Genomic DNA, 22,684 nt, shown 5'->3' on the forward strand with positions numbered 1-22,684 from the left:
TCACTTCTAATCCTCTAGGGCGAATTATGGTAGAGAAAATGAAAATGTTAATCTATGTTTGATGTCGAAGGGCGCTTCGGTAAATTAGGCCAATTCCCCGATATATGCCGGGCGGCATTTTCGCTTAACGTCACTTTACGTACTTATATATTAGAGGAGAAGGATTAAAGGAGCACTGCAATTGACTATAAAGTCTAGACTGAGTTTCTAACCTCTAGACAAGCAAATCTTGATCGTATCTCATATAAAACATTGGAAGTTACTTAACGACCATGATTGCGAATTTGATCCAAAGACTCAATGCCCTTGAAGACATTGATATTTCACGTTTGCAAGATCAAGAGCGCCGAGATTTGTTGCAAGCATGTGACCGTTTGAAGAGCAAGCTGGAGTCTCCAATGGACATCACGGCTCGTCTCATGCTCTCGGTATGGCAATTGAAAACGAGCGTGAATGGCATCGCTAATATCTCATAATATCAGGGACATCAAGCAATGGCAATAAGACTCAGTGTTGATCTCAAGATCTTCGATGCGATAGCAAAGATATCCCTGTCTACTGACACGTTCAGTGTGCACGACCTGTATAACGAAATTGGACATGCAGAGCCATTACTTATTGGTAAGTTATATCCGATGGAATGTTTCTACATGACCTGACTAGTTCTCATTCCGCATAGCCCGATTGGTGCGGTTCCTGTCTGCCATGTCTGTCGTCAAGGAAGTAGATCGAGATGTATATGCTCAGACACCACTGGCAGCTGCATTCGTTTCGAGCTCACTACTGGCAGCGGCGGTAATTCACGGGTATGCATCGAAAACTAATCGATGAAATCTTCCTGGAATGATCTAACAAAGAAGATAGCACTTATTTCATGACGATACTGTCCAAACTACCAGAGTACTTCCATGTTAAAGGGTGGAAAAGTCCCGGTGATGCTTACGATGGGCCATTTAATTTCACTCCTACGAAGTCCAATACACATTATTTCGACTTCCTGAGCTCCACGCCATACTACGGGCAAGCCTTCAACGCCGTCATGGGCATGTCTTTCCGCCGAACTGGAAAGGACTGGTTCGAATTCTTTCCCACAGAACGCTTGCAGATCTCAAACGAGTCTGAGCCACTTGTAGTGGACATTGGCGGAGGCAATGGAAATGATCTTAAAAAGCTCAAGACTCGGTTCCCTTGTCTTTCTGGCAAACTTATTCTGCAGGACTTACCAGCTGTCATCGAATGTGCTCGAGACCTGCAGGGCATTGAGGTCCAGAGCCATGATTTCTTTCAAGTACAGCCCGTGCGAAACGCAAAGGTGTACTTCATGCGGACTGTACTACATGATTGGCCTGACAAGCAGGGTGTCCAAATTCTTAGGCGGATTCGAGATGCTATGGGTCGCGACTCGATCCTTCTGATTAGTGAACTCATACTGCCTGAATCTGGTGTACTTCTGACATCTGTCCTCTCTGATATGCAAATGATGGGAACCTTTTCATCTCTTGAACGAACACAAGAACAGTGGCGGGCACTGTTTGAAAAAGCCGACCTGCAACTTGTTAAAGTCTGGCTTCCAGATAGCTGTGATGGAAGCCCGAATTCATTGGCACAGCAACCGGCTCTTTTTGAAACCCGACTGAAGCCGAAGAATGTGTAGTAATTGTACTTTAATGACCTTGTGTGAAATGTGAATCTCTGCTCAAGTTCGATGTTACTGAAGTCAAAATGAATTCGGCAAATTGATAAGATTAGAGTAATTTGCCGGAGGCTGACTCATAAGCCTGCGGGCGTAAGCCTGGTTAAATTATCTTGACGTCGCTCGTTACACTACATCAAATCTGCAGCTGAACACTGAATAGAGAGAATGTGGTACACATACCATTTATCCGCATCATGTCGTTCACAGCTTCTCCGGAAGGTCTGAAGTATTCGGCCAGTAGTAGCAACTCCCCGATCGCGCCACCTGCGACCGCCCCCACCTCCCGCATACCAGACAACCCGAGCTCGCGGAGCTGTGTTACCTGTCGTCGTCGTAAAGTCCGCTGTAATAAACGATCTCCTTGCTCGAATTGTGCCAAATCTGGCATAGAGTGTGTATTCCCTCCACCGGGACGTGCTCCAAGAAAATCCAAACGTCCACCCGACACTGAACTTCTTTCTCGCCTGCGACACCTAGAAGGTGTCATCGGAAGCTTGAGTGGGAAGAATGGCGAAGGTAGTTCGACTACTACTACTAATACAACGCCACCAAAGACAACCGCTTCCACTTATCGGGTTGCTTCTACTCCGGTCAAATCTACAGCTGCAAGTGCTGCAAAAGAGAGTGGTGTTGCCTGTCCCTTTGAACCCAGTGATCCTAGAAAGCCTGATCCAGGGAAGTTTGAAAATGAGTTTGGGAGGCTGGTTATCGATGAAGGTAAGAGCCGATATGTGAGCAATCGGCTTTGGGCCAGTCTCGGGGACGAGATTGAGGAACTCCAGGATATTCTTGATCACTCTTCTTCCGACGAAGACGATGTTGATTCCCCTGAATCTGCTCATTCGGGCTCTCATGATGGATTTCTTCTAGGGTTCAGCTCTATTTCACTCTCCCTGAAAGAGTATCATCCTCCGCTTCCCAGAGTATCAAAGTTTTGGGAAATCTATATGGAGAATGTTGCCCCTTTAATTTCCATTCTACACGCCCCCTCTACTCGATCTCTGTTGATTGAAGCCGCTCAGAAGCCTGAATCTTTAGACAAGAACTCGGAGGCTCTGGTGTTTTCCATATACCTGACAGCGATTATTAGTTTAAGCGCTGATGACTGTCTCAAACAACTCGGAGAGGACCGAGGCGCTTTATATAGGCGATATCGCTTTGCAGTCGAGCAAGCCCTTTCCAGAGCGAATCTCTTGAACACGCAAAGTCTGGTACTTTTGCAGGCGGCTGTCCTATTCCTAATTAGTGTTCGGAGAGAAGATGACTCCAAATTTGTATGGTCCATGACTTCTGTTGTTCTTCGCCTCGCCCAAGGATTAGGTCTACATCGTGATGGAACCCATTTCTCACTGAAGCCATTCGAAACGGAGATGCGCCGTCGATTATGGTGGCATATTTGCTTTTTGGATATCCGAGCGGCCGAAGACCATGCGACTGATCCACTCATTCACGAGAGCATGTTCGATACTCGACTCCCACTCAATGTAAATGACGACGACCTTCAACCGGAGATGACGGAGGCCCCAAAAGAGCGAGAGGGATGTACTGATGTTACGTTCTCTCTGATTCGCGCTGAAATTACCGGCGCATTGCGGAAAGTGAATTATGGCTGTCCTCTCAGTCGCTTTGGCGTGGGCTCGGAGGCCCGGCCCCCGCCCATCGAATTTGCTGAGCGGATGATACAGATTATTAGTCGCCGAATTGAGGAACGGTACATCAAGCACTGCGATAAGAATATTCCCATTCAATGGGCAGCTGCCACTGTTGGAAGAATCATACTTGCGAAGCTGTGGTTGATTGTTCATCACCCATTGACACGGAAAGACCGCATCACCACCGTCTCTAATTCAACTCGCCAGAGTCTATTCCTCACTTCGATTGAAGTGCTCGAATTCGGTCGTTTGCTTGAAGCAGACCCCAAGACAGCCAAATGGTCTTGGTTGTTCCGAACCAACATGCAGTGGCACGGCGTGGCTTTTGTTCTGTCTGAAATTTGCGTTCGTACGATTTGCCCTGTAACTGATCGAGCCTGGAACGCTGTCACTTTGTTTTACAAGGACTGGAAAATGAAAGAGACGCACAAGAAAGGCATGCTTTGGCGACCTTTAGACGCGTTGATGAAACGGGCTGCCTCGACTCGCGCCCAGCAAAAACAAGAGCTTTTACTCAAATATGGACCGAATTCCAATGCCTTGATAGAGACCCCTCCTTGCGATTTGAAAGCTATGTATATGAATTCTCTACCCCATATTCATATGCCAGAAGACTCCGCAAAGCCTTCACCTTTTGCTCGTACTGTTCAGACGACAAATCAAAACCAGTCTGAATCAACAAGTCCAGACCCCTTGGATGTCAGTATCAATGGTGGCCCTTGGGAGACGCTACAAATAATTTTCCCCGGCACCAACATCCTTGCACCTGTTCCTTACGATAATCCGCCACCAAGAACCCCAAGTCCTGCCAATACCTCAGCACCACCACCACCACCACCCCTAAATCTGAATCTCTCAACACCATTACCACCACCACCACCCATTGCAGCCAATCCTACGATTAATCCACTCATTTCGCAGGGTCTTCAACCTGAAGAAGAAATGCTCAACTGGGAGGATTGGGACCAAGTGATGCGGGACTTCCAGATGGATGTTAGGAATGATGATCCAGGCCTATCAAATGGAAATGGGGTTTTTACAGAATGGCTTGTATGATCTATACATCTGATGATATCTGTTGGTATTTTTGCTCTTGTTCAGACGAGGGTTTTCATACCTTTCAGTACTGTTCTGAATTTTAATTTATGAAATGATGATGTTTCTTGTATCATATTTCACTAGGTATACTCTCTCCACTCGTCACTCCTCTCAGTGGTTATATAGCTATATACAAAAGCTTTCAACATGCCTTAGCTATCCTTTCATTAGTGGTTTTTGGCAGGTTAAAGATACAAGAGGAATAAGGCATGCTTTCGGAATTGAGCGTGGCTAATCTTCAGGGATTAAATACATTTACTCAATGAAAAAGCTCACATCCCATCAATTGATTCATAATCCCAGATCGTTTCCTCAAATTCAATTAGGCCTGGGCTATTACTTGATTGTCCGCGACGTGGGACATTGAATCTGTGAGTTCTGTTAATACCACTCACAATGGATCTTCATGGTGGCATACAAGAAGAGGCTCTCTTTTTCAAGTCATGGGGGCGATTCCAAGATGGTGGAAAAGGTAAGAGAGGAAGAAGAGAAAAGGAAGAGGGGATGAACTGTTATTTTCAATAAACAATAGACAATCCATCAGGCATACTCGAAAGTTCAACCTTGGAAGGTTTTCTTGTCTTTTTCCTTCTTCCTAGGATATTCTTAGTTCCAATTCGATCGAAAGGAAAGGGAAAGTGATGGATATAAAGATCGATAGAAAAGAACCTTCGGAGGCTATAGCTGTCTAGACAGATGTTCCAATATTCAAATATTGAGGAATTAGCTCAATCGTGTAAGCTCATAATTCTTCATTCCTTCTTTCCTCCAGTCAGAACAAGTCAGAGCATTGTTTTCGGTTTCCCTCTCTATTATATCTACTTTCTCGAGGTCCTTTCATGTTCCCAAGGATGTTGAGATATAGTTGGCCTATCAACCACGTGACCCGCGATAACGAAGCTCCCAGCTGGCATCAAGACAACTGATCTTCCTCTCCTCAGCCATTATATTCCTCAAAATTCCTGAATCGCTGTGAACGCTTGTTGACTTCTAACAATTCTTAAAACAAGACTTTTTCCAACTTTCAATTGTATCTTACTCGGGCACACCCCATATCGTCAACATGGCTCCCAAACGACACGCGGCCTCAACCACCTCCGCACCAGTATCATCTACCCCGACAACGACAACCCTCTCCTCAGGCCCAGTAACCTTGAAATCCAATGCTTCCCCCGTTGATATTGCTGCCAATGTCTGGCAGCAATACATTACCTCCACCTCTCAGCGCACATTGCTCCTAGACGCCTTTATGGTCTTTCTAGTTCTTGTCGGCGGATTGCAGTTCGTGTATTGCGTTCTGGCTGGAAACTACGTACGTCAGATCTATTGCCCTCAGGACCTTTATATATCTGAGAAAGAAGATTGATTGGAACGGAGATATTGTCTTAACAAACAAAGTGATTCCTGCTAATCTTATCTCAAACTGTAGCCCTTCAATGCCTTCCTGAGTGGTTTCAGCGCTTCTGTTGGCCAGTTTGTGCTTACCGCTTCTTTGCGCATGCAAACAAGTGATACCAGCTCTGGGGCGTTGTCAAGTAAGCCCAGCTCCAAGGGAAAGAATGCCCGATTCGTGGATGATGAGGAACAGGTTCCTGGTATCTCTCACGAGAGGTACGTTAAATTCTAGCATTTGTGCTCTGTCCTATCTTTCGATTCATATTTGCTGATATTCCGACTATAAACAGGGCTTTTGCCGATTATATCTTCGGAAGTCTTATTCTACACTTCTTCTGTATCAACTTTATCAACTAAGCTTCGTCCCGGAGCGTCTGTGTACTCTTGCTTGAAGGGTTACTGCGAGGTTCTGCGATTTCCTACTCCGGAATTAAAGATCTGCTACGACTACCTCATAAAACTGCAAATCCATTCCGAAAATTTTAGTCCACTGCATTTACTGTCTGGCGATGAATGAGCGAGCAAGCCTTTTTGTATAAAAATCATGAATGTCTTTCGAGTTACGAGAAAATTCGAATATATTTCTAAATCGACCGGATGTAGTATGCTGGGTATCTTGGATGGATTCTGAGGGCATATCGCAAACTCAGGTATCTATGTTCTCATTATTGTACAAGTCACGGAATTGATATCCGAATAGAGCTCAAAATGTCCGGCCGGGGCGCTTGGTAACCTGCGGCCTTTTGACCACGCTACCCCGAGAGCTACTGCTCCCACCAGGCCGGGATGAAGAAGTAATCCCAACCTTTGCAGGTTTTTTGATGACGGGACGCCGCACAGAAGACCCAATGCCAACCTCAACTTCTTTTTTACGTCGCACAGGGTCCTCGCGCTCCAGTTCACGCGCCTTTTCAACTTTGTCGCGTTCACGATCCACAGCCATTTGATTCTCAATTTCCATGCGGCGGTTAAATTCGAGTTCCGTGACACGCCGGTCACGATGTGAGTAGCCCTTTTCTTTTAGGGAGTAAAAGACACCACCAAGTTCGGCGAGCCACTAAAGATATCATGTTAGCTGATCCGTTCGTACTAAACTGTAAAGGACTGTGACTCAAAAAGACCTACGTGTGGGTCAACGGCTGTAACGGTGGACATGTACTCCTTGGCAGTCAAGATCAACTCGTGGTAGACCACATACTCTGGGACGTAGCCGAGACCATAGAGTGCACTGGTGGGATGCAATGCCATTGTCACGCTGGTCCGGAGGTTGATAAACTCGCCCATACCCTTCACACGTGCGGCTTGATGGTAGAAGCCAGAGCAGATACATTTTCGGATATAGTCCCAGTCTGTACCACAACTGATGAGAGGCATCTTTTGCACTGTCATGATGTCGAGGAGTTGGTCTCGAACTTCCTTGGCTCGGCGCAGGGTTTTGCCGTGTAGGAAGTGTTTGGTACACCAATTATCGGAAAAGCCGTTGGATTTCCATTGTGTGAATACGTGAAGAAGCGTTAAATGATCAGATTCTGGGACGAAGAATTTTTCACGTGCCGCGTCGGATTCTTCCTGACGCTCTTTCGGACGATAGAAAACATTCGGGACGGAAAGCATGGACACAATGGTGAGCATCTCCTCGCTACACTCATATTCTTCAGCGGCTGTAATGATAAGCTTAGCTAGAGGGGGATCCATGGGGAACGGCGTCATGCGTGATCCGAGATGAGTGAGTTCACCCAGATTGTCTAATGCCCCGAGGGACCAAAGCTCAAAGAGAGATGTGGAGATGGTCTCCTGTGGTGGGGGATCCATGAAATCAAAGTCCAGGAGGTCCTTGACACCCAATGACTTCAACAGTAGAACAGTATTGGCCAAGCTCGTGCGCTGGATTTCAGGAATCGTCTGAATATATAGCTCATTTTTGTATGCGCTCTCGGTGTATAGGCGATAAGCCTTACCAGGGCCCGTTCGGCCAGCTCGGCCAGATCGCTGGTTTGCGTTGGCCTGCGAGATTGGGGTGATCTGCAGGGTATCCATACCCATGCGCGGGTTGTACACCTTCAGCTTTGAGTATCCTGAGTCCACCACGTACATGATACCGTCGACAGTCAAACTTGTTTCAGCGATATTCGTAGCGACAATCACTTTTCGGACACCTGCCTCTGCTCTTTCGAAGATTTTTGCTTGCTGCTCTGCGGGCATTTGACTGTATATGGGTAGAATACTGAGTGGCTGGGGGTCGTTCAAGAATTTCAAGCGATCAGCAACAAGGTCGCACGTTGCTTCGATATCCTCTTGACCCGTCATGAAAACAAGGATGTCACCCGCTCCCTGAGAGACGTGAATAGCCAAGACCTGCTTGACTGCAGCATCCACGTAGTCCTCACATGGAGTGCGAGAAAAGTGAACATCGACGGGGAATGTTCGACCGGGGATGATAAACTCCGGAGCACCGCCATAGAAGCGTGAGAAACGAGATGAGTTCATAGTCGCAGATGTGACAATTAGTTTGAGATCTCTGCGTCGGGCTAGGACTTTCTTAAGAAGTCCCATTAGAACATCAGTATTCAAGGCTCTTTCGTGTGCCTCGTCCATGATTATACACGAGTATTTATCGAGATCTGCTTGTGTTAAAGATTCTCGAAGGAGAACACCATCCGTCATGTCTGTTCAAATTCATGTTAGTAATGGGGTTATAGATTTTGAAACCTCAGCTGCGACAAGTACTGACATTTGATCACCGTTTCATCGCTTGTACAATCCTCGAATCGAATGGCGTATCCAACAGTTCCCCCAAGCTCCACACCCATCTCCTCACTGACACGTTTTGCAACACTCATAGCTGCTACACGGCGAGGCTGCGTACATCCGATCATACCTTGCTTCGTGTAACCATCTTCATGAAGGAATTGTGTTAACTGGGTTGTCTTTCCGGAACCTGTTTCACCAACAACCACCACAACCTGATTATCCCGAATGACTCGGAGCAAGTCCTCACGGACTGCGAATGCGGGAAGGAATTCTCTCTGTTCACGCATGGTTTTGTTCGCGCTAAACGAGCTAGCACCACCTTTATCTTTCTTAAGGTGCTGAGAAAATTTGTTGCCTGTACTCTTGTAAACGTCTTCAACCGGCATGGCGACAGCACTATCGCCCTCATCCTCTTTGACACCCATAAGATTTCCTAAAGTGGTGCCTGCCATAGTTGTTGCATCCTGAGCCTGCTTCTGGCGCTCCCGCTGTTGTCTGCGCTCACGGACAACCCTGCTTCCCTTGCGACTGAAGACAGCCATATCGCTCTGTGGATCCCGAATGGCGGAGATCGGCTCCAGCTGCTTTGTGAAGATGGTGCGGCCATCGAGGAACGGTGGTCGCAGGTCATGAACCAGTAAATGAATTCTGGTACTGTCATCGTCATCAAGATTATCGACATCAAGGCCTCGTTTCTGGGCAACACCCGAAGTGAGCATGCGATTCGTTTCCCAGTCATCGTTGTCCTTGCGTCTAGCATCTCGAATATGTGGTGGAAGGTGCGAATCGTCCTTATGCCGCTTGGCTGGCGGGCCAATTTCGTCGCGAGCCATGATGAATGTTTGATCCAGCTACCAGGACAATGGTACTGTTATTGAAGAGTGTTCCTGCGCTCGATGTTGCGACAAGATCGAGGTCCCCATCGCGAATGATCGAGGTTGTAATCTCAATACAAACAGTGCAAACACCGTTATCAGTCACGTGCCGTTGTTTTCAATACGGCTGAAGCGCTTTTTGAATTTGGATGTATCATTATCTAATTAGATTTCGAAAGATAATCTCGTCTTGCACGCCATTAAATGCAGCAAGTCATACACATAATTTCAATACGTGTAAAGCACCTATTCGTAGCCGCACGGTTGAGCATATCCAGATAGTAGCAGCCAAGCCCGCAAAACATCCAGTAACGGCCCCGCATCACCAACTTTTGAGCTCCCTACAGCGCTTGAATACGAGCACTCACATCGTCACCATGTCGAGCCAACAGAAAATTGACCCCGAGAAGCAACAGGGTAAGACTATTCTGCTAATTCCAAATGATAAGATCGCATGAAAGCTAACTCGCATCCCCGCACCAGAGTTGCAGCTCCAGTACACCACCTTCAAGAACACACTCCAACAACTAGCGCAGAAGATTGGAGATATCGAACAGGAGGCTGAGGAACACAAGTGAGTTTTTGGGCGGTCTACAAAAGTCTTAATGCCTTGAATGTGTTCTTATTCCCTCAATGGGAGCGGACCAGCTCAAAGCAATCAGGACTGTGTCCTCCATCAGTATCGGTGCTAATTTGATGATTTAGGCTCGTCATTGAGACAATGGACCCTCTCCCTAAAGACCGCAAATGTTTCCGCATGGTCAACGGAGTGCTGGTGGAGCGCACAGTCGAGGACGTCTTGCCCTCCCTGAAGATGAACGCAGACGGATTGAAGCAAGTGTTGGAGGATATGCTAAAGCAATACAAGTCTAAGCAGACTGAGCTGGACAGCTGGAAGGTGTGTGAACCCTCTATAATCAGGGGCTGCCGTTCACGAGGCAATTCCTAGTTCACAACATGACAAGATTTGAATTGTCGTGATACTAACGACTCACTTTTCACATAATAGAAAAAGAACAATATCCAGGTTGTGCAGCCCTGAACAATCGACCCAGGCTGTACATCTTGATATCCTCTTTCCTTGCATCTAGTTGCGAGGAGACTACGGCGTTGATGGGAAGGACACAAAATAATAGACAACATCCAGCGTGGTTTCTGATGATCTTGATAAAATGGAACTACTAAGATTCTACGAATTCTACTCCGAAATAGTACAAGTGAGCATTTGTGATACATTCCAAGGCTGTATCTTCTTCGTCATTGTACATTGATGCCTTAAAGGCAGAACATTGAGACCTTGAATTGCAAGGTTTGTGTTCCGAATGGCCGAGACATTAAGTATGTATATGCAAGCCTTAGTGCCTGACGAGCTTACTGAAGCGCCGACCATCCCAACCAATGAGGTTCCAATGAAGGGAGACTGGCTACCTCGGTATGTAATATGCACAGTAGTTATAAGCCAGTACATATGAATGTAGATAAAACCAGAATCACAACATAGTCAAATTGGATTCGCTGTTATGCAGAACCTTGGAATTATAATATTCAACCTCGTCTACCTGCAAAGGTTGTTTTGATATACGTATAGTAAATACGAATAATACATAAGTAGAGTTAGAGGAGCGAGTAAATTACCGTTCTAGGTGGAACTAATGCCTCAGGCCACCAGATGATCAGATGCGATCACCTCCTCATTCGACCTCGGGACTGTATGTATCTTTCATCCTTTTGATTGCTTGATAATTCAAAATTGTTCCGGTCTCTTATTACTCCAATACCATATGCATCTTAACCACTTGTCACGTGGTTGCCATATTTAGAGTAAGGAGCCAAAGACCATTCGATCCGCTGGCAAGATTCTGGTTCGCCAATTGATCTCAGCCTGGACGGGGACCCTCTTCCAACCATCTTCATTCTAGCGCTCTGACCTCAAACTTCATTAAGCGAATCGGAATACATCAGCCTGAATCCAATACTTTGGTGATTTTTACCTTAAAGGTTAGCTTCCCATTTCCCCTCCCCCTGCGCAACCGTGCGACTGTCGGACAGTTGGGCTTCCCCCAGTCTGACCCACTCTTGATGCTTCCCGCGCTGCAACCCGCGTCACCATAAGTCCAACCAGCCAGCCTTCGAAAGGCGCGCATAATTGCTATTTGCACTGCATCGGGTGGTGCGACGCGATCGCGTCCAATTCTCTTGATTCTATCGAGTCCTAATCTATTCCATTTTTGGTCAAGACACTAATCAGCGGTTGCGCGCGCGTCGCAGTAGATAGCCACTTCGCGCATTATATTGCCAAATTCTCGGGTTAGCTGACACCGTTTTCCCCTCAGGTTGTTCTAAACGGTTCGTACCCAGTCATTGTCAACTCCCAACCCTGCAATCCCACACCCTTATCACCCTTGGGCCTGCATTGGAATCGATCGCGTGCCGAGCCTTTTAGATCTGACGTGGTCCTGCCAACAGAGCGAATTTACGCCCCCCGACTTGACGCCCAAAGTGAGGATCAGTGTGCCTTTAACTCACTCTTAATAATGTCGTCAACCTCGCCCTCCAAGGAACCGGAGATCGAACCCGAGGTGCAATCTGGCGAAGACCAGGAACAAATGGACAAAGACCAACAAGATGCTCTGGCGCAAGGACAGAGTGAGTTCGAAGTGAAAGAACAAGATCGGTGGCTTCCGATTGCAAATGGTTAGTTGCGTCTCCTTGCAGCCTTTTCTGTTCTTCTGATTTGCGCGTACCTTGCTGCTCTTTCTGGCCAGTACCATGTGTTCTATTCACCATCTCCGCTTTGATGTTTCCCTTTTTGCGGAAATCCTCTGGTTTCTTTCAGCTGTTTCTTGCCTTCCTTTTCACCGGACCATCACATTTTCCCTGCTCTGAAAGTATCTAATTTTAACACAACACCTGTCGCGACTACTATCAATTTCTTCTTACATTTCTACTGCCTTTTTTCAACGTTCCAATGATAATACTCTTGGTTTTGACATCGCTAATGTTCAATTCTCTTAGTTGCACGCATCATGAAGTTGGCTCTGCCCGATAATGCTAAGATTGCTAAAGAAGCCAAGGAGTGCATGCAAGAGTGCGTGAGCGAGTTCATCTCTTTCATCACCAGTGAGGGTAATTATTGACCATGTTTCAGTTTTTCTGGTCGATCACTAACAGTATTCATAGCATCGGAAAAATGCCAACAGGAAAAGCGAAAGACAGTCAACGGCGAGGATATCTTGTTCGCTATGACTTCGCTTGGTTTCGAGAACTACGCCGAGGCCTTGAAGATCTATCTTTCCAAATATCGTGAGGTACTTTTGACCCATGCCCTAATTCCATGAATGATTAGCTAAGAACTATGCAGACTCAATCCGCACGAGGAGAGAATCAGCAACGACCCCAGAGCAGTGGATATGGCGGTTCAGGAGTCGTTGGACCCTCTGGCTCTGTTCAAGGTCGCCCTCCTGGATTCCCCGAAGATGGTTCCAACAGTATCTTAAACCCTGGCCTGGACCCATCAGAGCAGGATGGAACTGCTTTTGGATACCCTCCCATGGTTAACTCATCCCACAATGGTGCGGGCGGGGATACCTTTTAATGTCAAATCCCGCGGTGAGTTTCATGGATTTGAACGTGAGGTATGAGGCGTGAGGCGTCCTTGATTACTCGAGCTTCCAACATCCCGATCATGCAGTTTTTTGTAATGTTTGTACTGGATTGGAATTGGCTGCTCTATGCTACGGATTGAACCATTGTCACGAGATAATGTCTGTTCGAAATTTCCTTTGTTTTCCGGTGAAATGCAGAACTCGTTGATGACTGTTGATCCGACTGTTGATCCGCCTGATGTTTCTAGAGTTCTAGGAATATCACGCTGATAAATTATTCCAGCTATACTTACGACAGATTCAATGCGTTCAACTATACAGCTAGATTAATGCATTTTTATCCTTGAAGAACCGATAAGCCCTGTTATCGCAATGATATTATTGGTTGTAGTACTTCACGCACAAGTAGATAAGCTGATTATTCACATTCAAGTTGTTTCCTTCTAATTATATGCCAGGGCTCTAACATCAAGACCTTCAACGTTGAAATATCAAAACTATTTAGGTAACTAAATTGTTATTTATTTAACAACAACTGATAACTAGTTAGTTAGGGTTTTATCGTTACATAATCTATAATTCTCCGCACCCCACGTGAGCTGGACCCGATCCCGCAGTCCTAGACGTTCCGATCTTTTTTCTATCTATTGCTTTGTCCCTATTTTTCCAGTCGTGTGCCCTACGCAGGATGCCTTGAAGTCGCCGGTGTGAGTAAAAGTTGCTCGAGAGAATAATGCAGAGTCGTGGCCGATGTGCACATGGAATGATGCCGATGGTTCTCCAGCCATGTCCGCCAACGATAATGCCGCCTCGCCTCTCGCGGGCGATGGAGTGAGCAAGCGCAAACAGGGTAAGATACCCTTAGCCTTCGATATATTGTGCTTCAGACTGCTATTTACAATGGCTGGCTTCTCATTTTTGCCCCCTTTCACTTCGGAATTTGGTCCTCGAAATGTAGATTTTCAGAAGATTGACCGGTGACTGAAAACATCCTAGGTTCTGCAGCTTGCATTCACTGTCACCGGCGTAAAGTTCGCTGTGATGCCAGAGTCATCGGACTTCCTTGTACTAATTGTCGCACTTCTGGAAAGACCGATTGTCGCATACACGAGAAGAAAAAACGCTTCGCGGTGCGCTCAATCCTCGATCCTGTACCTATCCGGTCTCGGCCTTTACCGCTATCTGATCATGCTGTCAACCCTCCATCTTCAGGGGGCTCACCCATGCCGCCAAGCTTTCCAACGGCTTTTACGGGTGGCCCCGCATCGACTCCTCTAGCAAGCAATCCCCCACAACAGAACTTCCTATCCAATGTCCAAGAACCATTCTCACGCCAAGGCCCGGATATGTCGCATGCCCATGATGCACATGCAGATATGGAGCAACACCTCGTGAAATTGATAGATGAGGAAGAGCATGGTAGACGAGAGATCCAAAGAGGCGTCCGCGCATTCTATGTTGGCCATGAACACTCCAATATGTCCTTTTTGATTCGCCAGCAACGCGACCAGGACGATGACGTGTATCATTTCGCCAGTAACGAAATCCCCCGCCGACAAATTAAAACCGGCCATGATCAGCTTCTTATGGATGCGCTGACACTCCCTGAGCCGGCCTTGGCGGATGAGCTTGTGCAAGCATACTTCACATACGTCAACCCAGGGTATCCGCTTATCGATGAGGATCTTTTCATGACACAGTACCGCAATCGCGACCCTGCGGATCCTCCGCCAATTCTGTTGCTTCAAGCAATCTTGTTAGTGGGTGCACATGTTACTCGCCAGAAAGCAGAGCGAGATACACTGAAAGAAATATTTTTTCGTCGCACTAAATACCTTTTCGACAATCGCATCGAGCGAAATAGGGATATCCTTGTTCAAACGGCCTTGCTATTGACATGGCACTCCGATAGTGCCGATGACGATGTCTCCGCAGACGCTCATTTTTGGGTTGGTGTTGCTGCACGAATTGCCACGGGACTTGGGATGCATCGCAACCCAGTCTCTGGTCGTTTTGTTACCCGAGACAGACGAATGTGGAGACGAGTTTGGTTCATCATGGTACAGTTTGATGTGATGGTCTCCCTTTCGTTTGGCCGCCCACAAGCAATGTAAGAAGAATTCAAGGCTTTCATTCTAGTATGTGCGTACTAATGAGGTTGATCAGAAACCTGGATGACTCTGACGTATCTCCACTGACTCATGCTGACTTTGAGGACTGTGGTGCCCATGTACAAGCCGAATTTGTCATTCACTTCACAGAGCTTTGTACCATGATTTCATATCTTATTCGTGATCGATTCGGACTTCGAGCGAATGATGAACGACGAAAAGCCGTCCTCCAAGAAGCCGACGAATCATTAGCCAGTTGGTCTTTGAAACTTCCAGATAACCTACGTCTTCGAGCATCCGATATGGATCCATGGTCTGCCATGCTACACCTGACCTACAATAATTTTCTCATCCTCTTGCACCGACCCCATCCACGAGCATCGGCATATTCTGACGACTACGGCCCTCACGATGCGGAAATCTGCAGTGCTGCTGCTGGAGTTATTGCATCCATCTTTGAAGAGCTCAGGATCAATGACCGGTTAAAATTCCTATGGTACACCGGTGTCCATACTCTATTCACCGCCATGATCCAAGTTAGGGTTGAACTGCGATTCTCTAACCCGGTCCTTGCCATAAACGCCCTGCGTCGCTTTGACTCAGCATCTTACTCTCTGCGAGAGTTGGCTCAATACTGGGTCCATGCGAGAACAATTCTGCGCCTCTTTGAAGACTCAAAGCGTCTCCAAGAAGATCTACGCATTGCAACCAGTGATCGCTCCAAACCATTCAACGTCACTCAACCTCCCAGTAAGATGCAAATTACTTCTCCTGAGGTCACGGCTGCCTCCATCGCAGCACATACACCAGGACCACTATCCTTTGGTGTCCCTACTCCCGAATCTACCCCAATGCAACATACAACAATATCTCCGCAACCGACCCCGCAATTTGACAATTGGATCACAGCACCTCTTAGACTTAATGTTGGCCCAATGGAAAGACAAGATAATTATTCTAGCAACATGCAAGTCGATGACCAAATGGACACGCATCGCGACTATCCAGACTGGAGACAACTCTTTGCATACACTGAATCGGACTTAGCGGTGCCCATGGCCGGCGAAGGACTGTTTGAACTGGAAGATGAATGGCGGCAAATCTATTGGCAAGACACACCACTAGCCGATCTGTTTCAGGAAGGATGGGTTCCCGGTTAGTTTTTCCTGTACATACCCGAATTTGTCTTCTCGGGACACTACCGGGACACTACATCCACTCCTCCGCTTGATTACCTATCATCGTCAAAATACCTCCAGGGCTTTATCACACCCTTCCACCTCCCGACTAAGAGTCTGTATCCGCACGACGAAATGAGAAACGAGGGTACGGACTCCTTTCAATTCACTTTTTCAAAACTTCACTAGATAATGTCGAACATTATTACATTCGATTCTTCCTTTGATAGAGAGACTACAACTTTACGTTGTTAGATAACGACAGGAGCCTTTGAATGGGTGATTTTGACCACCCAGGCAATACTATCTTTCTTGAAATTTGGACTCTTTCGGAATCTGTGGCATCCTTATCGAATGCCCTATATTGTACATGATAAGAGATGTAAATATGTAAACTACTATTTCAAGCCTATTTCAAGCCGGCACTTTCAATTTGGCTTCGCCGGTGATTTATCCAAAGATGAACCTCTTCCAGTTATCTGAGAGGATTTTAACACCATGCTTCAATTCCCACCCTCTTAACTCACACACCTGACGAGCCGCTTTCTCAATCAAATCGTCTATCTCCGGCCCCGCCATGTTAAGATCACTCTCAACCAAAATACGGTCCTCTGGCACAGCCTTGATCACATCACAGGCCTTCTTGCCCCGCGCACGTTCGAAGTTGATCAGATAAGAGAATGAAAAATATACCTGGGACGGGTTAGTCCGATTCAGGAATTGGCGAATAGGCTCCACAGGTCCAGAGTATGAATGCATGCAGATGCGTGTAGGGAAAGGCAATGGCGAGGGCGTAGAAATTTCTGCGGATGCACTATCCTTTCTATCCTGGGTTACGATGTTATCTGTTTCGTTTGGAAATGCGCCCTCTGCATCTTTCTCTCTTATCATCTTTCGCCGCGATACGATCTTCAGTTCATAGCCTGTCCACAACTCCTGAAATTGTTTCAGTACAACCCCGTGGGCTTGTACGCTGTGCACGGAAACAGGGCGACCCAACTCCCCTGCCAACTTGAGCTGGGCTTTGAGGACAACTGTCTGGTGCTGCATGTTCACTCTGTACTGGGTGAGTTTTCGGCCTTCACGCGAGCCGGTCGTTAGCTCCTCATCACGATTATCAAGTTCTGGACCTGTCCATGCACTAGGGAGGCGGAATGTCTTATCTAGACCGATTTCACCCACAAGCGCATGCGGAAACTGCTGAAGACGAGCTTTGATCTCAGCAATAAGCTGCGAAAGAGGCTTTGGCGACGGTAATGAATTGGTGAATTCAGTGTCATTGTGGGGGCCGGGTGAGAGTACAGCTGAGTAGTGGGTGTGTTTATCTGGCACCGTTCTTGTGCCTGGTTGTGTATCGTCGAAAATCTGGTGAGAGAACCAAGGATGCCAGCCAAAGCAAGGGACGATACGGTCTCTGCTTGATGCACTAATAGCATTTTCTTGGCTATTGATGGATTGGGCTACCTGTTGCACGAGATCTTGGTCTTCTGCGCGTGTGGCCATGACGGTTAAAGTGGCGGTCTTCATGGCGGCGATGCTGGCGATGGAAGCCATTGTATCGGTAGGGTGACAGTGAGCATCTTGAATACCGATATCCCATGGGAAATCCACTTCCTGGGAAAGTGACATTTTAAAAGTGAATTATCCGAAGATGAGACGAGTCCAAGTCTTTTTCATGTCCGAGGAAGATGATGCAATCAAAGAAGACCTATCGTGCAAATGAATATTTCTGGCATAATACTCTCACCGTCCTATCTGATCTATCCCCTCCGCTGTCGTATTGTGCCGTTTTAGCGCCCTTTTTCTGCCAATACAGTCTCCAAAATTACATCCGAAAAAGGAATAGATTGATACCTATTTTAGCCAATTATAATCCATGATAGCTTTTCCAACAGCCTTACTGCTACAAATGGTCCATTTCATTGGTTAAGATACTAGTGGGTAAGAATTACTATGTTATAAAAGCGGTCTGAGCTTCTAGCCAATAATAGCTATAAATCTACCCCACTTTGGTATACGCTAAAACGGCACAATACGGCAGCGGAGAATAAGTTTTATACTTACCGCCTACTTTATTTGGCCTTTTCCCAACTTTGAACTACCGTGAGTACTGTAGATTCGTAGTCTGTTCTCATTCAAGTCTTGCTCTATTAATAATTTAATATAGGCTATTATGCAGACCAATATGAAATTCCAGCTTTCTTGAAGTGGGCAGTTATGTATAGCTTCCGACTTTTCTCCGTGTACAGAACATGAGATACTCATTTGCACTATGGGTCCTATTTAATGCTGTATGGGAATTGAGTGGTCAGGGTTATAATATCAAAAATTGGTGTAAGTCACGCCCAAGACTTTATAGTGCAGCATCTAAGAAAACCGCACTCCCTAATGCGTTAGCTTGGCTCGAGACGTATTGTCTCCATAAAACCCCCAAAAAACTGTCATCTTTTGAAAGTTTGCTATCTCCTACCCTTATAGGAGTGAGCTTTGCTAGATTTTACAGATCGGCCTCTTCCTTTTATCTTCTTTCCCCAATGATCTTCAAGTTCATTGCTTTCTGTAAAATGCGCTATTTGGTCTGTAACCTATCTTTTGGGGAAGAGAATCAGATATTCAGAAGTAAATAAAGTGAGTGGGGCCGATGTCACATGCATTTCTCCGCCTTATCAATAAAAGCTTCCGAGGTCCTCATCTCACATCTCACACATCGCATCTTCTCTATCCTATATTTGCGATATGAAAGAAATCCATTGATTAAGATCAATGTCATCCGTGTCAGCTCTATGTTTTTTCCCTATATTTGCGCTCGTCTCAATCCCTCTTCTCATCTCAGCATGTATAACCATCTGGCTTGCAATAATTACACTACTTTTGCAAGTATCCTTGGTCTACATCGGAGTATTCTATGACATGGTTGTCAGCTTCTTCACACTTCCAGTTATTACATCTTCATTTCTGGTTTTCACTCCATCAAAGCCCAACACACCAGCTACTGGAAACTCCCGACGAAACTCAGCGCATGCCCAGACTCAACCAGTAAGAGGGAACGACCTGTTAGCATCATGGGGTATCAATGGACATCACGATGATAAAAAGAGGAAGAAGAAGATTTATGCACGCAGCATGGTTGAAGCGCACGATCTTCCTGTCAGCGTCAATGAGAGGAGGGATTTTGAAGGCGTAGGCGGCTGGCGCCCATATACCAACGCTTCTAGACCAGAACTCCGTGGGACCAAATCTCTACGTGGTAGAGATTCGCGCTCTACATCGACATCGTCGGTCTATAGCACCAATATTGATGATGACGACCATGCTTGGTTGTCCTTGAACCAGCGTCTGGAACTACCCTCTCAAGTAGTGACCATCGGCGGCTCTAATAATCCAGAAAATGTGGAATCTCTTCACAACTTCAGATTTCATGATCTGACCCCCACGTCTTCGCATGTCTATCATACCCAGACTCCTCATAAACATCACCACCGTTCTCATACTACCTCTTCTCTCAACACCAACAACCAGGGTACTAGTCCCAGTCTCTCTATCGCTGTATCAAATAGACCGGATTGCAAAGGTCTAAGTCACCCGACATCACCGGTGGCTTTTCGCGCTCCGTTCATAACTCCACAGCCGCAATCACAAGCCCAAACTCGTCCACATGCACAGAATTTGTGTCCATCCCAGTATAATTCACATATGAGTTGCTCTTTAGATGGAGTGAGCTCAAGCTTTGGCAATGGCAGTAACAGTGGATACTTTGCTCACCCTGATTCTGCTCTGTTTGCAGTAGAAAGCCCTAGTTCAAGCCCGTGCACAACACCAGACACGGCTACATCTAACGAAGACCGTGATGCGTCGCCTCTGCAGATAACACGCCTGATGGCTCATTACTTTACTAGTGTGCGGAGTCGACGAAGCAGTATTTCTGGGCCGCATTACAAAGATGTTGACAATCATGAGCGGACTAGATAATTTGATATACAATGAGTTTTACGCATGAGATATCATTATGAATTGAAGCCTCTCCGATCTATGTCTAGCATCCATGTGAGAAGTATGTACACCGTATTAAAATTTTAGCAGTTGAACAGCCCCACGCCATCTGTTTGGCGTCCACGGGTTGAAAAAAACTACGCGGAGGGAATGGAATATCCCGGTTCGCCCATAGGTCACTGTGTATGTTCCAGTGTAGAACTAGTGCATGATAGCCGCCAGTGGTCACACTGAAAATGTATTGTCTCAATTCTACGACGCCCTCTCGCGCCGATTAACATCCTCCATTTCAGAGAGGATGACTTGGTTGAACTCTTGCCATCCGTCAAGATAGAGGTGATGTCCTGCTCTCTTGATGACGACAACCTTTGCTGAGCCTTGATCATTCTGTCGCTCTTCAGGCTTGGCATTGGCCAAAACCTGTTGCTTTTCTTTTTCCATGAGTTTAACAGCAGCGTGGCCACCCGTTACATCCATCCAATCATGGTCACCATACATGAAGATGACGGGGAGACCGTTTTCACGACGCGGTGCTTCTGAAATATCAGATGAAGGGGTTGTAGTTGGGATGGTAGCATCTTCAGAAGTAGCTACACCGGAAGTGGTTGACTTGGAGAAAATCGAGCAGGACTTGGAGGCCGCTTCAGTGGCAGGATTGGACAGCGGACTGCCAGGCTGGATCATCTGACGACCGATGCCAGTAACACGGTGGATAAGAGGGCTGCGGGCAAATGCACCGGGAGCGAGAATGTAGGCCAAGGCGTACTCACCGCTGCCACGCATACTAAAGATAGAGTACGAGTAGTCGTGAAGAGCTTTGGCTTCGTCAGTGGGGAGATGGGAGAAGCGGCGCGAAGTCCACCCAGACACCAACCGGGGGCCAAGAGGGCCTGCCCACCGTACCAGACTAAAGGGGGAGATGTTCTGGTCCCACAAATAGGCGAACCATTTGGGGATTTTCCGACGTGGTGGTTCGTTGGATGTGGAAACTGCAGGATCTCGTCCAGTGATGAAGCTCCCGTCGTGAGTTTTTGGCGTAGTAATGTCGATTTGATCTTGGGTGAGTTCACTGGGAAGTGTAGACTCTGTCGGCTCAGAAACTCCCGAAGTCACCGCATATGGGTCCTCAGGAATACCCACTGGAGATGCGAGGATAAGTTTGTTGAGGTGACCAGGATACTTGAGCGCATATGCGACAGCCATGTAACCACCCAAGCTGTGACCAAGCAAAGTAAATCGGTCAATCTTACGTTTGACACGCCATTCTTCCAGCGCATCTATGAACCATGCCTCTGCCTCTCTAATAGCTTCCTCTCGGTCCTTCGCCTTGATTTTGAAAGCAGGCCGTGTACTGCGACCCATACCCAGCATATCCAGGGCATGAAGCTGCCAACCTTTCAACCGGCTGAGTGGCTCGAAATTCTTATAGAAAAAACCAAGACCTGCGCCATAGCCATGAAGCATGACCAGATGCTGATCAGCTTCCTCGCCCACTCTTTCCACCGAAAATTCGTTGAGAGCCCGGTCTTTTCCGCTCAACTCGACCATGCTGGAGCGCCAGCGACGAGGGCCGTAGGGATCATCACTAGAGTTGGTTGAGATATCCGCTTTCTGGTCGTGATCTGCAGACCGCAAACTGGCTGGGGTATTTTCATCGGGGAAGTCTGCTGTGTTGCCGGTTTGGAGATGTGTTGGGGGTTGGTGATGCAGGTAAGGAAGGTATGAAAGGACTTTGTGCTCGGCAGCAGCAGCAGGTAGACGAGCCCACTACAGGACGACAAAACGTTGGTTATGAGTTGGGGAAACAGTATTGACAGTATAGACCCCACTTACCCATTGGCTGAAGCCTTCGCGGTACCCCAACGGAAAAAATGAGGCAGCAGCGGCCGCCCCAGCAGCGGTGTTGGCAGCAAACGGAGTGCTCTCGCGGCCATTAGTAGGGGAACTGCGTCCGCTATGACTGCGGGCGTCCGCATCGGATGTATTCATCGTTTCCGACGCCATGGAGGGAGACTGGCGGTAACCAAGAGATATGGTGGAAAATGCGACAGAGCGTGGAGGGGTAGCACAGCGTCGCGGTGTATGTGAGCAGAGACGAAATGAGTTAACAATATATAATGTATATATATGGGTATTTTCTGTCGCAGGGATAAGTTGAGAGAAAACCATGGGCCACGGAATTAAAAAGACTCAAAAGGCGATTCGGAGACAAGCCACGCCGCTTAACCCCGTCCGACAATCAGGCGCATCCGTAATTTACGGTTCAAGCCAGGTGGAGAAGGATCGAAGTCAGAAAAATAGAAGAGATTGGAAACAATGACAGGTCGAAGTGA

At 47.0% G+C, this 22,684-nt stretch overlaps 10 protein-coding genes across 10 annotated transcripts; 7 read left to right on the top strand and 3 right to left on the bottom strand.

Annotated features, from left to right (window-relative positions):
* Nucleotides 1-272: 272 nt before the first annotated feature.
* Nucleotides 273-1,654, top strand: N7495_005450 (uncharacterized protein; the record flags this gene model as incomplete). Its single annotated transcript, XM_057208101.1, has 4 exons — nt 273-428; nt 483-621; nt 680-806; nt 865-1,654. 4 exons carry the CDS (start codon nt 273-275, stop codon nt 1,652-1,654), a joined length of 1,212 nt encoding a protein of 403 aa, XP_057061875.1.
* Nucleotides 1,655-1,890: 236 nt separating this feature from the next.
* N7495_005451 (putative C6 transcription factor) lies at nt 1,891-4,404 on the top strand (the record flags this gene model as incomplete). Its single annotated transcript, XM_057208102.1, has 1 exon — nt 1,891-4,404. One exon carries the CDS (start codon nt 1,891-1,893, stop codon nt 4,402-4,404), a length of 2,514 nt encoding a protein of 837 aa, XP_057061876.1.
* Nucleotides 4,405-5,509: 1,105 nt separating this feature from the next.
* Nucleotides 5,510-6,198, top strand: N7495_005452 (putative oligosaccharyl transferase subunit Dad1; the record flags this gene model as incomplete). The annotated part of the gene is made up of 3 exons (XM_057208103.1): nt 5,510-5,758; nt 5,876-6,057; nt 6,132-6,198. The coding sequence occupies 3 exons, from the start codon at nt 5,510-5,512 to the stop codon at nt 6,196-6,198; spliced, it is 498 nt and encodes a 165-aa protein (XP_057061877.1).
* A 346-nt stretch (nt 6,199-6,544) lies between these two features.
* On the bottom strand, nt 6,545-9,425 carry N7495_005453 (putative mRNA splicing factor RNA helicase (Prp16); the record flags this gene model as incomplete). The annotated part of the gene is made up of 3 exons (XM_057208104.1): nt 6,545-6,898; nt 6,967-8,507; nt 8,573-9,425. 3 exons carry the CDS (start codon nt 9,423-9,425, stop codon nt 6,545-6,547), a joined length of 2,748 nt encoding a protein of 915 aa, XP_057061878.1.
* A 299-nt stretch (nt 9,426-9,724) lies between these two features.
* Nucleotides 9,725-10,509, top strand: N7495_005454 (putative prefoldin subunit 2; the record flags this gene model as incomplete). The annotated part of the gene is made up of 4 exons (XM_057208105.1): nt 9,725-9,884; nt 9,951-10,041; nt 10,173-10,365; nt 10,477-10,509. Coding segments are annotated over 4 exons (477 nt in total), but the record flags the coding sequence as incomplete, so codon positions are not given.
* Nucleotides 10,510-12,001: 1,492 nt separating this feature from the next.
* N7495_005455 (nuclear transcription factor Y subunit beta) lies at nt 12,002-13,062 on the top strand (the record flags this gene model as incomplete). Its single annotated transcript, XM_057208106.1, has 4 exons — nt 12,002-12,161; nt 12,483-12,593; nt 12,648-12,775; nt 12,829-13,062. 4 exons carry the CDS (start codon nt 12,002-12,004, stop codon nt 13,060-13,062), a joined length of 633 nt encoding a protein of 210 aa, XP_057061880.1.
* A 796-nt stretch (nt 13,063-13,858) lies between these two features.
* Nucleotides 13,859-16,343, top strand: N7495_005456 (Zn(II)2Cys6 transcription factor; the record flags this gene model as incomplete). Its single annotated transcript, XM_057208107.1, has 3 exons — nt 13,859-13,922; nt 14,069-15,182; nt 15,239-16,343. 3 exons carry the CDS (start codon nt 13,859-13,861, stop codon nt 16,341-16,343), a joined length of 2,283 nt encoding a protein of 760 aa, XP_057061881.1.
* A 468-nt stretch (nt 16,344-16,811) lies between these two features.
* N7495_005457 (TatD family hydrolase) lies at nt 16,812-17,990 on the bottom strand (the record flags this gene model as incomplete). Its single annotated transcript, XM_057208108.1, has 1 exon — nt 16,812-17,990. The coding sequence occupies one exon, from the start codon at nt 17,988-17,990 to the stop codon at nt 16,812-16,814; it is 1,179 nt and encodes a 392-aa protein (XP_057061882.1).
* Nucleotides 17,991-19,271: 1,281 nt separating this feature from the next.
* N7495_005458 (uncharacterized protein) lies at nt 19,272-20,330 on the top strand (the record flags this gene model as incomplete). Its single annotated transcript, XM_057208109.1, has 1 exon — nt 19,272-20,330. The coding sequence occupies one exon, from the start codon at nt 19,272-19,274 to the stop codon at nt 20,328-20,330; it is 1,059 nt and encodes a 352-aa protein (XP_057061883.1).
* Nucleotides 20,331-20,603: 273 nt separating this feature from the next.
* N7495_005459 (putative alpha/beta hydrolase) lies at nt 20,604-22,355 on the bottom strand (the record flags this gene model as incomplete). The annotated part of the gene is made up of 2 exons (XM_057208110.1): nt 20,604-22,118; nt 22,185-22,355. The coding sequence occupies 2 exons, from the start codon at nt 22,353-22,355 to the stop codon at nt 20,604-20,606; spliced, it is 1,686 nt and encodes a 561-aa protein (XP_057061884.1).
* Nucleotides 22,356-22,684: the final 329 nt, after the last annotated feature.

Source organism: Penicillium taxi, assembly GCF_028828555.1.
Source record: "Penicillium taxi strain IBT 34144 chromosome Unknown utg000004l_segment0_segment0, whole genome shotgun sequence".
In the NCBI taxonomy this organism is placed as follows: Eukaryota; Fungi; Ascomycota; class Eurotiomycetes; order Eurotiales; family Aspergillaceae; genus Penicillium; species Penicillium taxi.